The 15,551-nt window shown below is 35.9% G+C and overlaps 1 protein-coding gene across 1 annotated transcript in view; it reads left to right on the top strand.

Annotated features, from left to right (window-relative positions):
- Positions 1 to 4,691: 4,691 nt before the first annotated feature.
- The window catches only part of REDIC1 (regulator of DNA class I crossover intermediates 1), a 96,148-nt gene continuing 85,288 nt past the window's right edge, over positions 4,692 to 15,551 (top strand). Inside the window, exon 1 of the mRNA XM_003825725.5 lies at positions 4,692 to 4,884. Coding sequence (XP_003825773.2) covers positions 4,862 to 4,884 — 23 coding nt within the window. The 5' untranslated portion in view covers positions 4,692 to 4,861. The remainder of the gene's footprint in view (positions 4,885 to 15,551) is intronic.

Below are 15,551 nucleotides of genomic sequence, written 5' to 3'. Positions count from 1 at the left end.
ACTCTCGGAAATCTCCCTTTCTGCTTGCTCTTCTGCTTGTGGTATCTACTGAAATCTTACAAAAGTGATATATATTCTGAAACTTCTGGGGATTTCTAAGTGACACTGAGTACGCTCAGTAGCTACAGCCAGTTTTGTTCACCAGCAGCTGGCCCCCAACATACATACACATTTCCAGTCAATTAGAAGCTTAGGAAAATATGCATTAAGCTAGAACAGAAGTTGGCAAATTACAACTGGTGGGCCAAATCTAGCCTGCCACTTAATTTTATATGACCCTTAAGCTAGGAATGATTTTTACATTTTTAAAGTGGTTGAAAATACTTCAAAACAAGAATATTTTGTCCTGTGAAAATTATATAAAATTCTCATTTTTGTGTTTATAAATAAAGTTTTATTGGAAAACAGTCACACCCATTCATTTACTCTCTGTCTATGGCTTCTTTCAAGCCACAGTGGTGGATGCAACAAAGACTAAAATATGTACTATTTGGCCCTTTATAGAAGTTTGCAAACCTCTGTGCTAGAATATAAAACCCATCTCAGCATTAAATGATCTTCATTACTGAGTTTATCACAAAGAACTATCCTCACTTTCATAAGTAACCATATTCTTAAAATTTTAAAACTTCTTTCTTATGTACTCATATTAATTCTGACAATCATCACATATCTCTTCATTTGTTTGCATTCAATTCAGCAGACTGACTGACACATGAGTGTCAAACTCATGCAAGTTTTTTTGATAGCTGGCCATATTAGTAGCATACTCCATCATCCCATTAAGACTTTTTAAGCCTGTATGTACAGATAATAGTGGTCATGGAAGTTATTGCCAAAATCTTTTATTCCTAAGCTCTTGCTTTTGTTGTATGCAAGATAAGGTTGCCTTTCATTTATGTCACATCTCCTAACAGCTACACACAAAAGGGTTAGCAGTGACAGGACAGGTTAAAGGCCAGAGTAAACCTAACTGGGGGTGATGGCAGGATGTTGTTAGGCAGAACATGGTACACAGAAGGATGCAGACAGCAGCTGGCAGTCGAGGCAAGTGGTTTGCAATACATACAACCAGAGACAGCCATATTAGGGGAGGAGCATGGCAGTGAGAACTCTAGAAGCAAAGGACACTAGAGATTCAAATAGGACTTAGCTGGAGGTAGGTCAGTTTACCAACTGATAATGAGGTTATAGTGCAGGAACAAGCTTTCAGCATCCGGAGAGAGACTTGTGAGAATGAAGAATTATTTATGAGGAAAATGATCAAGACAGAAATTTTGTTACCTGAATCGTGGTACAAGGAAGGTTGAAAGTGAGTTACTTGAAGTGTGGAAAATGTCAACGTGAAATTTGATTTGATATTGAGCCACTTAGGTGAAGACCTAACTCTAACCACTTAAATTTCACTCCCATCATTCACCTCTCCCTGCTCTCAAGGGTAAGAGTTGGTCCTAGTGTCTGAGACTAGACACAACCCTTCAGATAAGGCAGAGGAAGGATTCAAGAAGACAGGAAGCCATATGGACAATTAGGTCAATAATATATGGCATTTAAGTAAAAAACTAAGAATGTCAAGGTACTTCTTTCAGTTTTTTCTTTTTATTTTCTTTCTTTCTTTCTTTTTTTGGGGGGGATGGAGCCTCACTCTGTTGCCCAGGCTGGAGTGCAATGGCACAATCTAGGCTCACTGCCACCTCTGCCTCCCAGGTTCAAGTGATTCTCCTGCCTCAGTCTCTCAAGTAGCTGGGACTGCAGGTGCCCACCACCACGCCCAGCTAATTTTTGTATTTTTAGTAGAGATGAGGTTTTGCTACGTTGGTCAGGCTGGTCTCGAACTCCTGACCTCAGGTGATCCACCCCCGTCGGCCTCCCAAAGTGCTGGGATCACAGGCGTGAGCCACCGCGCCCGGCCTTCTTTCAGTTTTTTTCTATTGGCAGTATGCAATTAAAGCTAAGAGACTGTTAATTTAGTTTGAATTCCAAACTAGGAAAAAAAGAGGAGATAAAAATCTTTGTTACTGTAGTAAAAAACATACTTAGGCCTAATTTCCACACAAACGTCTCAACTTCATGTGTGTTTATATGGGAGATTATTAAAATTTTCTTAAGAGGGGAGAAATCTTCTTAGAAAAGATCTTGAGAAACAATGAGAATAATTTTTAAAATCAATAATTCTCAAATCACTGTGCTCTCAAGTGTGATATTCTCATGTACCCTACCAATATCCATGAAAGAAATGGATTAAATGGAGTTTATATATATAGAATACAAATTAGAGACTATATATGTTTTATGAACTGTAAAACATCAGAAATTTTTTTGTAATAAAGAGAATTATATATATGTATATACATAAATGTATGTATAATGTATATTGTATATGTGTTGCATGTTCAGATTATGAATATCCAGAAAGTAAATAATTTTTAGAAATAGGTAAAGATAAATTGTTTAAGGTTTGAGAATTTCGAATGGATTTCCTTTGCAACAAATGCTTAATAGTATTTCATCTGTGCCGTATTGCTTTCTTGAACTGTTTCCTGACCCAAGAGATTACCTAATTGCTCTACTGGCCCTAAAATAGCACAGCATTGGACTCTGTTATTATCTATCAGTCATGCTAGTCTTACTCATGGAGGCATAAACAGCACTGAAAATGAGATTTTAGGTCAACATTTCAGCTATTACACATAACTACCTAATACCTAGTTCATAAGGAAATGTCTTTTTCTGTGAAGGAAAACCCAGTAAATATCTTGTCTGAACATGTATCTCATAGGTTAATCTTTCCTTAGCCTAATTCACTGCCTCCCTGTGACTGGAAGGAAAGAAGTGACTCTAGTAAGGGGGAAGAGATGGCCCATCCAGCTCTCAGTTCTTATTAAAATTTTTATGTATTTTTCTTTTTAATTTTAATGGGTATATAGTAGGTGAATATGTTTATGGGGTACATGAAATATTTTGATACAGGCATATGATGTATAATAATCTTTCAAGGTAAATGAAGTATCCATCACTTCAGGCATTTATTATTTCTTTGTGTTATAAACTTTCCAATTATTCTCTTTTGGTTAGTTTAAAATGTATAATAAATGTTAACTGTAATCATCCTGTTGTGCTATCAAAACTAGATGTTATTCATTCTATCTAAATATATTTTTCTACCCATTAACCATTCCCACTTCCCCATCCCCCACTGCCAGCCTCTGGTAACCATCACTGTAGTCTCTATCTCCATTAGTTAAATTGTTTTAATTTTTGGCTCCCACAAATGGAGTGCCAGCTCTTAGTTCTTTATCCAACAACTTGGTCAACCTCTCCTTATGTCCCTTTACTCACAATAAAGAAAAAAAGAGTTAGTTAATCCCTAGCAAGTTATTTCCCCTTTCAGTTAATTTAGTCAATATGTTTTAAAATGTTGAAAGTAGGAAAGGCTGATACACAGGGCCATTGCTTCTTCCTTGCCTGTATGGTTTTGTTACTGAAAAAACAACTCCATGTCAAAGTCTAATATTCTCGGAAATGCTGAATTCACTTGGTCTAATTCAATTTTAGTTACACCTTGGTGAATTTTGTCATAAAAAACAGGATTTTTGTGATTAAACAAGATATCTACCCTGGGACATAATCCTATTCTAAGTACTATTTTCCAATGACTTAACAAAAAATCGATTATTATATATCAAATTGTGAAATCTTCCCCAGGTTATGTTCTGGAAAAAAACATAGCAATTTAAAAAAATGTAATTTGTGCATGTATTTGGAAGAAGAGATGCCTAGTTTCTAACCAAAATAATATAGGACAGTTTGTAAGATAATTGTTTTGTAAGGATATACAAACTTAATACAGAAACAAATAGCATAATTCAATTTTTGTTTTGAGATTTTTTTTTCAGTAAGGATTTTAACATCTTTGGACTTTTACATCTAATTAAGTTTTGATCAAGCTCTTTTTTTTCCTTTCTTTCTTTCTTTCTTTTTTTTTTTAAGAGACAGAGTCTGCTCTGTCGCCCAGGCTGGAGTCTCTCGACTCACTGCAACCTCTGCCCTCCTGGGTTGAAGCAATTCTCCTGCCTCAGCCTCCTGAATAACTGGGGCTACAGGCGCGTCCCACCACGTCCCACTAATTTTTTGTATTTTTAGTAGAAACGGGGTTTCACCGTGTTAGCCAGGATGGTCTTGATCTGCTGACCTCGTGATCTGCCCACCTTGGCCTCCCAAAGTGCTGGGATTATAGGCGTGAGCCACTGCACCCGGCCTGATTTAAGCTCTCTTAGCAACTCAATGCACAGAATGGTAACTTACTACAGCGCTATGTTTCTTATAAACACCTGTTTACGGAGTATTAAAACTGCACATGAAGGATATTTAAGGAATTTGGGTATGGGGTAATAACTGGGAAGGGAAACATCATTTTTAGGGTTAGCGATCCTTAACTGTGTCCTTGCCTTCTTTTTCTTTCTCAAGTCTGGTCTCTGACTCGAAAAAGACGTCAAAGACCTGTCAGAACTAGATAAAATTATGATGGAGGTGTTTTGAAACACTAATCCTGTGGCCCCTGTCAGATATTTAGGCTTTCATTTATTTAGGCCTGCCTTGCCTCAGCGATTAAAACGATGTCAGCCAGGTCGGCTGCTTTGCCGCAGCGTCCCCTTGCGGCCCTATCAGGACCGGAAGGAACACGCAGAAGCCGCAGAGGCTGTTGGGAGGTTGGGCCTCAGGCGGTGGACCAGAAGGAGCTTACTCGGGCCCTGACGCCATCAGGAGGCCCTGGGGGATCCTGCTGAAGCTGCGATTTGGCGCAGAGCTGAGATGTCTGAGCTCTAGACACAGGGACCTCAGTGTCAAAAGATTTGGGAAGATGAATTGGGTCGGGGGGTCCCGGTAAGTTGTGCAGCTGGAGTTTGAGGCTGGGACATTCATTCCTACGACTCCTTTCTAGTTCCTGGCGGAGAGGTCACAGCCTTAGCTGGAAAGAACTTGGTAGGAAAGGGTCTTTTTATTGTTATCCAAATCGGGTTGGAGACTCTAGAACCATATCTCTACTCCTCAAACAAAAGTAACTCAGCTTCTCCCCACTCACTGCCTTTACAAAGGCTTCACCTGTGGGGGCCCCTGTGAGTAACCTTCCCTGCTGCCCCTCCTCCCCTTCTCCATGTCCTATGCCCTGTTACTGTAATGAGGCCTTTTAGCACCTGAGCCCTCCCCTACTGCCTTCTTTCCGTGTCTACACCTCTTTTAGGTTCTTCTGAGTTGATATATAGTCTTTGCATGAATTTGGAAATTGTGAAACAGCCCAGTCCCAGCTGCACTTAAATCAATGGCAGGGCACCAGTATCACCATAAATCCAAATTGTAGTTTGTATTTTAAGGGGAAGTAAAGTGAACCGTTTTTACTTGAGTAACTTGAGCGAATTTGCCGTTTATTTTGTATTTAGGATTGATCACATAAAGCGTGATAGATTGAAAATTTAGTTTTATATAACCTATTCATTGTTATTGACCTTAAAGTCCAGCTGGGTGGAAATCATGTGGGCCTGTAATTTCATTTGATCAAAATTCTTGATGAGAAGAATTGTTTTCATTGAAACAAGAAGCCATTACATGTAATTTTTTTGTCACAAGTAGACCCAGGACAGTAATTATATGTTAGATTATAATGCGTTTAAATTCTAAAGAATTTATCGGAGGAAAGACAGCTTTTGTATTCACTAAGTATTGTAGCTATGCCTGATAATTTTAGCATGCACTTTTATCCTGTTGAATATGCTAGCATTGTATTTTAGAAATTTACCTGAATTACTTCTGGCTAGTGTTCTGGCAGCAGACGTACTCTGGAGAAAAGTGAAAATTTACTTACAGGCTTCAACAGGATTTAGTTGATACATGCTTATAATGTGATCTTTTTGAATTTAGTATTCTTTAAAATATTAAATAGGATTATATGAAATAATTTTACAAATGCTTAGCACTATTAAAATGTAGATGTTGCTATTATTCTGTCATATATCACAAACTTTTATGGCTATTTTGGGCGTAATATTTTAGTTGCTACTGGGAGGATGCAAAAACAATATACTGCAGGAAACATGTAACCTAGGATTGTGTTTCTGAAAATGAGGTGTACTGCAGCACCTGGAGGTGCAGCATCTGGAGATATTAGGTACCAGGGGGTTTAAGAAACATGGTTACATCTCCCCGAAGGATCAGTTTTAATCAGAGATTAGGAGAAAATATGTGTTTAAATTTATACAAACGTCGAAGTCAAAATAAAATATAGAGACAAATCTCTGAATTTAACGTTTTATTTGGAAATGGCAGAATTGCAATTCAGGGCATATGCAAAGTATGTCTTTGGTATGTCTGAAGAACAAAGAAAAGGGTGGGGATTTTACAAAAAAAGAGAAATGTTACATATGGTTTTGAAAGAAAGTTCATTGACAGTAGTGAAGTTGTGAGAAGCTGGCAAGCTTTGACTGGTGGGTGATGGTGGTAGTTAAAATGACCTCCTGGAAGGTCATTTTAGTAGTTATTTGGTATAACTGGTCCTAGGCAGTTTCAGAAGCTTGGCTTGCAGAGAATCATGTTTTTGGAGCAATGCTATGTGCCCTGTGTGCTTTTGCCTCCTGACATCTCAACTCTGATGTGGTTGGACATCACAAGAATGACTCAATTTGTGTGATCAACTTTCACACAAACATGGTTGCATTGTAGAGTGAAATGAAAAACTCTTGTGAAATGTTCAGATAAACCGCAATTTTAAATAAATTTTATGTGGCGGGATAGGCTTCTTAGGGTAAAGCCCCAGATTGGTAATAAAAAAAAATGGGTGTCTCCATTTTCTACTTTCAGAACAGGCAAGGGTACACAAGATTAGTTGATCTTGGCACTCATAGTGTCCTAAAGGGCCTCAATCTGAACTAGTGCTTTTAGTAACTAGTGGCAGCTGATGGAGCTAATAGAATAGAAATTTTAATCTTTATCCCAAACCATCCTGGAGTTCTTTTTACCCCCCTCCATTGTTAGGGATGTTTTTGGCTGAACATTTTAAGAAGAACTGTTAGGAACTTAAAATATAGGCAAGTGAAGTGATTGGAGAGCAATTCCTTCAGAACAATTCCAGAGCCTTCAACAGAAAGTAATTCAGCAAATATATTTTTTACCTGACTACCTGTTTAGGGAATTGGTAAGCTGTACAGGGGGATTCAGAAAAGAAAAATACATCTAGTCCACAAAAAGAACCTAGGAGAGAAAGTAGAGATTAAAATTAGGCAAATCACTATAATAATAGATATTTAAATAGGACTTAATATTGTCACAAGCACTGTTCTAAGTGCTTATTCATTTGCTCTTAAAAATGCTGTGATTTATATACAAATATTATTCCCATTTTACTGATGGGGAAACTGAAGCATAGTTCATTAATGTTAAGTGACTTGACTAGAGGCACCCAGCTAGTAAATGGCAGAGTTAGGATTTGAGTTGAGTGTGCTTGCCCTCCATCCTATGCTGTATAGAAAGATGAGTGCCACAAATAAAGTAAATAAAAGTACCACAAAAAAGGGCTGTGGAAATTCAGAGAAATGAGAAACAGGAAGTTACACTAAGCCTTGAAGGACAGAAATAGTGCACAGAGCAAGCACCAAAGGGAAACAATCGAACACTGGTTCTTAAAAGTTAAAATGGAGGTGAAATAAATAATTGATCAAATTGGAGATCTAGGTTTCAGCAAGGCTTCTTAGGAAAGGGAAAGATGAGTTGGAAGGGAAGGTATTAAGGAACTTGAAAAATGTTAGTTTGCGATACTAGGTGAGTCTGCATTAAGACACTTAAACAGTTAATAAAGGGCTCTCTGTATACTTTTTCTCAAGTGAATGAATGAAGCAAATTTATGTTTTAGTAATAGCAACCAGATTGCATACACTAATTTGAAGTAGATTGTTCTTGTATATTATAGAAACCTGATATAGTGAGTTTAATTGCAGAATCATTTGATAGCAATATCTTTACAGTTTTATAGTTGCAAAGATCTTTACAGTTTTTCTTATATAAACCAAACTGGGCATTTGACCCTTTGCTGCTCTTCAATTTAGGGACTTTACCAGTCGTATATAAAATGTCTTTTTGTAAAGGAAAGAGCCAGTGATTAGAAATAAGCTTCCCTTATTTTCCTTTTTTAGTTGCTTACTTAGTTTGGCTTTACTGTTTTGGTTTTGGCCATCTTTGCAAGATATCATAACAGTGCATTTCAAACCAAGGTCTCACTGAGGGCAAAGAGATTGATCTAAGAAATTAATTTACATGTATATGATAGTAGTTCCCAAGCTACTGTCTCTTTGAGACTTGCTAATCAATGATAATAGCAGGTTTCTCAATTTAATGGACTTTTTTCTTTTTTTCTGAAGTTATATCCTTGTTAAATTTTTTGATACTAAAATGCCCCCTTCTATTTTTAATCCTTTTTTGACAAAATTAAAATATCAATCTATTGTCAGTCCCACCAGTTAAAAATTTTTTTTTACTTATCTGGGACTTAGTGACCTACACCTCTCACATTGGTTTCATATTTGCTGGAAGGCACCACTGAGACCCTGTATTTTTCTAATCAGGTTGAAGTGCAGATTTGAGAGACAACATATGTAAGCATTGATTTGTTTTTAATTTTGAAAAGATTCTTTTATTTTCTTGTTTATTAATGACTAGTTTCACCAAATTCATACTTACGTCAGATATGAAGGTGGTAGTAAGAAAGGAGGAACGTATAACCAGACTTCGGTCTGCAAAATGCTATTCAGAATCAGATCGGCTATAGATCTATAAATATACCACTATACATGCAGTATAAGATTTTTTTAAATTAGGGAGGTTTATTTTTATAATTCAGATTGGAGAATCAATCAATGTCATAAGAAAGGCCTAGGCAAAGTTCTGTTGGAATTTAGGTGAGGGAGAGGTTACCATTTGTAAATGTAGGCCTAGACCTAGTTCATCTAAGCAAGATATTATTGAGTGCTATGTACCAAGCACTGTGCCAGGTGTAAGTACAAAGTAACTGAAATTTAGTCTTTTTCTATAAGGTTGTAGTGTATTGGGGAAGAAAAGTATGACTTGCCATTAAGTTAGAAAATATTTAATGTCAGAGGCCAAAATAGGATATAAAAAATAAATAATGTGAACCATAGTAGAACATAGGATAGGTTTAGCTGAGAGTTTGGCTACTCAGAGGCAAGGACAAAAGAAGGTTCGATGGAGAAAAACAAAACAGAAAAGCGTTACCTAAATAGTTGGAGATAATGTCTGCATATGTCTGCTTGATGGTGAGTTTGTAAGCTAGACAAAGAAGTTGAAAATTTATTCTTCGTCTGTTAAATGTGGGTAATACTTAAACGTACAGTGAACATCATCCTAGTTTGCCTGAAACGGTCAAGGTTTATGCCTGTGGTCCTAGTAGCATGCCCAGTTTAGCATTTGTCTCAGTGTTTGTTTTTTAACTAAATATAAACTACCATTAATAGTTCTGTTAAAATGAGCCTCCTGAGTAGCTGCGATTACAGGAACCTGCCACTATGCCCAGCTAATTTTTTGTATTTTTAGTAGAGATGGGGTTTTGCCATATTGGCCAGGCTGGTCTCAAACTCCTGACCTCAAGTGATCCCCCCACCTCGGCCTCCCAAAGTGCTGGGATTACAGGCGTGAGCCACTGTGCCCGGCCTATTGAACATTTTTATAAGCAGGTACTCTACACTTTGGTGGCATTTTGTTCAAAAACAGTTGGAAATTTTTATTTAAAACATTCCATGAATGGCCTGATCAAAAATTCAACTTTTGAAGCTCTTAGTAAATTGTAATTATTGAATATAAGGCTTTTCAAATTTAATTCTGCACAAGATTTAATTTTGAAAATATATTTTTGATATTCAGATATATTGGAATATTGTGACTAGTACAAAGGTTTTGATGGAGTGCCTACTTTTAATTGGTTATTTTTTTTTTGTAGAAGAACAGAATGCAATTGAAGGAGCCTACAGTTTTGTAGCATCTAAATTTAGATAAATATTTAAAAGAATCAAATATTGCTGCTTATTTGTCACGTTTTATCTTGTAAAAAATAAGGTATAAATGGAATGACAAAGAGTACTTGTGAAAATATTTGGGCTAAATACTTATATACAAACAAAAATTGGATAGTATCTTCCATTTGGCAAAATTTGTTCTGAGCTTACCAGGTACTTCATTATCTGTAGAGAAAGTATTTTCTCAGTTAATGTGAATTATGCAGAGTGTTGATTAAAAGTTCAACAGTTTTAAATTTGTTAACGAAATGCAATTTTAAACATTGCAGGCAATTTTATGAAGAGAATTTAAATATAAGGAATCAATACTGAAAAATTGCTTTCTTCTGAAAACTATGAGTAACACATTGTTAGAGACATATGCAGTTTAAGTAATTGATGATAGCACATGTATACAATAAATATTTCTGCTTATACTTTTTGTTTAACCTTCTGATAACTGATATAAAGAACTGTTTTTGCTTTAATGTTCCCATATTTACATATATATGTGTAAATTTGTATATATATATAATGTTAACTTGAGAAATAAGTTTATTTATTTTTATTTTTTATTTTTTGAGATGGAATCTCTCTCTGTTGCCCAGGCTGGATGGAGTGCACTGGTGCCATCTCGGCTCACTGCAACTTCCAACTCCCAGGTTCAAGTGATTCTCCTGCCTCAGCCTTCCGAGTAGCTGGGATTACAGGCACCCGACCACCACGCCTGGCTAATTTTTGTATTTTTAGTAGAGACAGGGTTTCACCATATTGGCCAGGCTGGTCTTGAACTCCTGACCTCAGGTGATCCTCCCACCTCGGCCTCCCAAAGTGCTGGGATTATAGGCATGAGCCACTGCACCCAGCCAGAAATAAGTTTATTTTTGAAAATGGCTTTTGTATAAAATATTTTAGAGATTGACAACATAGTAAAACCAATATTTTTGTCCACAAATAACATTTTAAATGTGTATATATTTATATACACATATATGTATATATGTATGTATGCATGCATGTATATATACATTCACATTTGTACATACATATACAGTCACATGTTGCTTAGTGGCAGGGTTACATTCTGAGAAATATACCATTAGACAATTTTGTTATTGTGTAAACATCATAGACTGTGCTTACAGAAACCTAGGGGGTCTAGTCTACTACACACCTATGCTATATGGTATAGTCTTTTGCTTCTAAGCTACAAACCTATACAGCATGTTACTGTACTGAATATTGTAGGTAATTATAACACAATAGTAAGTATTTATGTATCTAAACATATCTTAATATAGAAAAGATGCAGTAAAAATACCATATAAAACATGAATGGAGCCTGCAGTACTGAAGTTGACCTGGGTGAGTCAGTGAGTGAATGGTGAGTGAATGTGAAGCATTAGGACATTACTGTATACTACTGTAGACTTTATAAACACTATACACTTAGGCTACACTAAATTTATGTTTAAAGATGTTTTTCTTTCTTTAGTAATAAATTAACCTTAAGCTACTGGAACATTTTTTACTTTATAAACTTTCTTTTAAATTTTATTATTATTATACTTTAAATTTTAGGGTACATGTACACAACGTGCAGGTTTGTTACAAATTCTTTTTAACTTTTTGACTGTTTCATAATAACACTTTGCTTAAAACACATTGAACAGCTGTACAAGACTATATCCTTAGTCTAAGTTTTTTCTATTTTTAATTTATTAAAATTTTTCAAACTTTTTTATTAAAAATGAAAACACAAATACACATATTAATCTAGGCTCACATGGTTAGGGATCATCAATCTCATTGTCTTCACCTCTACATCTTGTTCCACAGGAAGGTCTTCAGGGCAATAACATGCATGGAGCTACCATCTCCTATGATAACAATGCCTTCTTCTGGAACACCTTCTGAAGGGCCTGCCTGAGGCTGTTCTAAAATTAACTATTTTTTTTAATAAGCAGAAGGACTATGTGCTAAAATAAGTATAGTAATAATAAATACATAAACCAGTAACACAGTCTTTTATCATCATTATCAAGTATTATGGGCTATAGATAATTGTATGTGCTATACTTTTATACCACTTACAGTGAAGTAGGTTTATTTATACCAGGACCACCACAACATGTTAGTAATGTTTGCTACCATGTTACGACAACTAGGCAATCACTAGATGATAGGAAGATTTCAGCATCATTATACTGTTATGGGACCAGTGTTGTATAAGTGGTCTGTCCTTGACGGAACCATCGTTACGCAGTGTGTGATTTTTTTACTCCTTGAAACTTAACTGTAAGCGTTATAGTCTCAGTTCATTATCTACCCTTTTTCTTGTCAGCAATTACATTTTAAAAGATTTATATTAAAAAGTTTGTTTTTTTGGTTCCATTTGAACTTTAAAGTAGTTTTTTCCAACTCTGTAAAGAAAGTCGGTGGTAGCTTGAGGGGGATAGCACTGAATGTATAAATTACTTTGGGCAGTATGACCATTTTCACATTATTGATTCTTCCTATCCAGGAGCTTGGAAGGTTCTTCCATTTGTTTGTGTCCTCTTTTATTTCGTTGAGCAGTGGTTTGTAGTTCTCCTTGAAGAGGTCCTTCACATCCCTTGTAAGTTGGATTCCTAGGTATTTTATTCTCTTTTTAGTAATTGTGAATGGGAGTTCACTCATGATTTGGCTCTCTGTTTGTCTATTATTGGTGTATAGGAATGCTTGTAATTTTTGCACATTGATTTTGTATCCTGAGACTTGGCTGAAGTTGCTTATCAGCTTAAGGAGATTTTGGGCTGAGACGATTGGGTTTTCAGCTGGAGGCATCACGCTGCCTGACCTCAAACTATACTACAAGGCTACAGTAACCAAAACAGCATAGTACTGGTACCAAAACAGATATATAGACCAATGGAACAGAACAGAGGCCTCAGAAATAACACCACACACATCTACAACCATCTGATCTTTGACAAACCTGACAAAAACAAGCAATGGGGAAAGGATTCCCTATTTAATAAATGGTGCTGGGAAAACTGGCTAGCCATATGTAGAAAGCTGAAACTGGATCCCTTCCTTACACTGTATACTAAAATTAACTCAAGGTGGATTAAAGAATTAAATGTAAGACCTAACACCATAAAAACTCTAGAAGAACCTAGGCAATACCATTCAGGACATAGGCATGGGCAAAGACTTCATGACTAAAACACCAAAAGCAATGGCAACAAAAGCCAAAATAGACAAATGGGATCTAATTAAACTAAAGAGCTTCTGCACAGCAAAAGAAACTGTCAGCAGTGTAAAACAGGCAACCTACAGAATGGGAGAAAATTTTTGCTATCTACCCATCAGACAAAGGGCTAATATCCAGAATCTACAAAGAACTTAAACAAATTTACAAGAAAAGAAAAACAACCCCATCAAAAAGTGGGCAAAGGATATGAACAGACACTTCTAAAAGAAGACATTTATGCACCCAACAGACACAACAGACATATGCAAAAATGCTTATCAGTACTGGTCATCAGAGAAATGCAAATCAAAACCACAATGGGATACCATCTCATGCCAGTTAGAATGGTGATCATTAAAAAGTCAGGAGACAACAGAGTCTGGGGAGGATGTGGAGAAATAGGAACACTTTTACACTGTTTGTGGGAGTGTAAATTAGTTCAACCATTGTGGAAGACAGTGTGGCGATTCCTCAAGGATCTAGAACTAGAAATACCATTTGACCCAGCAATCCCATTACTGGACATATACCCAAAGGATTATAAATCATTCTATGATAAAGACACATGCACACGTATGTTTATTGTGGCACTATTCACAATAGCAAAGACTTGGAACCAACCCAAATGTCCATCAATGGTAGACTGAATTAAGAAAATGTGGCACATATACACCATGGAATACTATGCAGCCATAGAAAAGGATGAATTTATGTCCTTTGCGGGGACCTGGATGAAGCTGGAAACCATCATTCTCAGCAAACTATCACAAGGACAGAAAACCAAACACCACATGTTCTCATTCATAGGTGGGAGTTGAACAATGAGAACACATGGACACAGGATAGGGAACATCACACACTGGGGCCTGTTGGTGGGTGGGGGGCTGGGGGAGGGATAGCATTAGGAGAAATACCTAATGTAAATGATGAGTTGATGGGTGCAGGAAACCAACATGGCACGTGTATAGCTACGTAACAAACCTGCATGTTGTGCATATGTACCCTAGAACTTAAAGTATTAAAAAAAGAAGTTTGTTTTAGGGATGTAGAGGTTTTATGGTATTTATAATATTGCTTATTAAAATTCAAATCCATGTCTAGCTACCTGTAAGACTATCAGGAATGTTTGTGTGGAAATCTTACGAAGTTTGTAGCTATAAAATTAGTTGCCAAATTGCATCTAAAAACCAGTTTAGTTATTTTGATGAAAATATGTTAAATGTTTCAAGACTATTTGTAAATTTTAGAGATAGTACTAATGGAACTATGAGTGTATTCATTTTTTTTCTTCTTGAACTAGTGATAATGCAAATAGCTTGAAATATACTTATGTGTTGGAGTGTCATTTGCATTCTGAAATATCTTCCACTGTGTGACTCGGGAAATGGCTCTTCGTGTTTATGATTACAGCTCGTAGCTGTGGAACAGTGTTTTCTGTGTGAAAATACTGCAAGAATTCGGTCTCCGAGAACTTATTTTAATTAGGCTCTGTATTCTAAATATTAGATGAATTTTTGCTTTATTGGTTTAACGTTTTTTTCCTTAATACCTTTTTTTGGTAATTCATACTTATGTGAAAACTTTTTCTTTTGCATTATAAGGGAAGTTACTTAAAAGCCATAACATTCTAACATATATCATTACTATTCCTAACACATCAGGTCGACCTGCTTTAGTTTTGTGGAAAGCCAATGTAAGTACTTTTTCTAGGCTAGTTACTGTCTTGAATGTTAATAAGTCTACCAGCTAACAATGTTAGATTTTCATGTTTTAGGTTAATATTAATTTCAGTGTCACAAAACCATAAAATACTGTTTTTCATTTGCTAATTATTGGGCTATTAATTTTCTTTAAATTTTCCACTTTTCATCAAATTTAAGATATTATTATAAGAGCTTAACAGTCTGGAGCAGTTTCTTTTGCATGACACAATGCCCCTAAGAAAAAAAACTGATCAAGAAACTAAAAAGCAAAATAAAACAAAAGAAGCAAAAAAGAACAAGTTAATACTGACAGTATATGGTGTTTATATGACACTCATAGTTTTTAATTCCTAATACAGTTTCAATATCTCTTGCATACTCCATGTAAAATGTACATGTTAGTGTTTTTTTAAACATTTCTTTGGTAACTTTATTGCATTTGTGTCTTTTTAATTTTTTTAAAAAAGAAAGTATTTCTTTAGCATTTTCCTTTAAACCTTTCCTTACTAGAAGTAATAGCAAGGAGCAGAAATGCCCTGATGCGTTTCTGTAATTAGCATG

The sequence above is a fragment of the Pan paniscus genome, chromosome 10 (genome assembly GCF_029289425.2).
Source record: "Pan paniscus chromosome 10, NHGRI_mPanPan1-v2.0_pri, whole genome shotgun sequence".
NCBI lineage: Eukaryota > Metazoa > Chordata > Mammalia > Primates > Hominidae > Pan > Pan paniscus.
The sequence above is the reverse complement of the archived record's forward strand: the minus strand, read 5'-3'. Positions and strand labels throughout refer to the sequence as shown.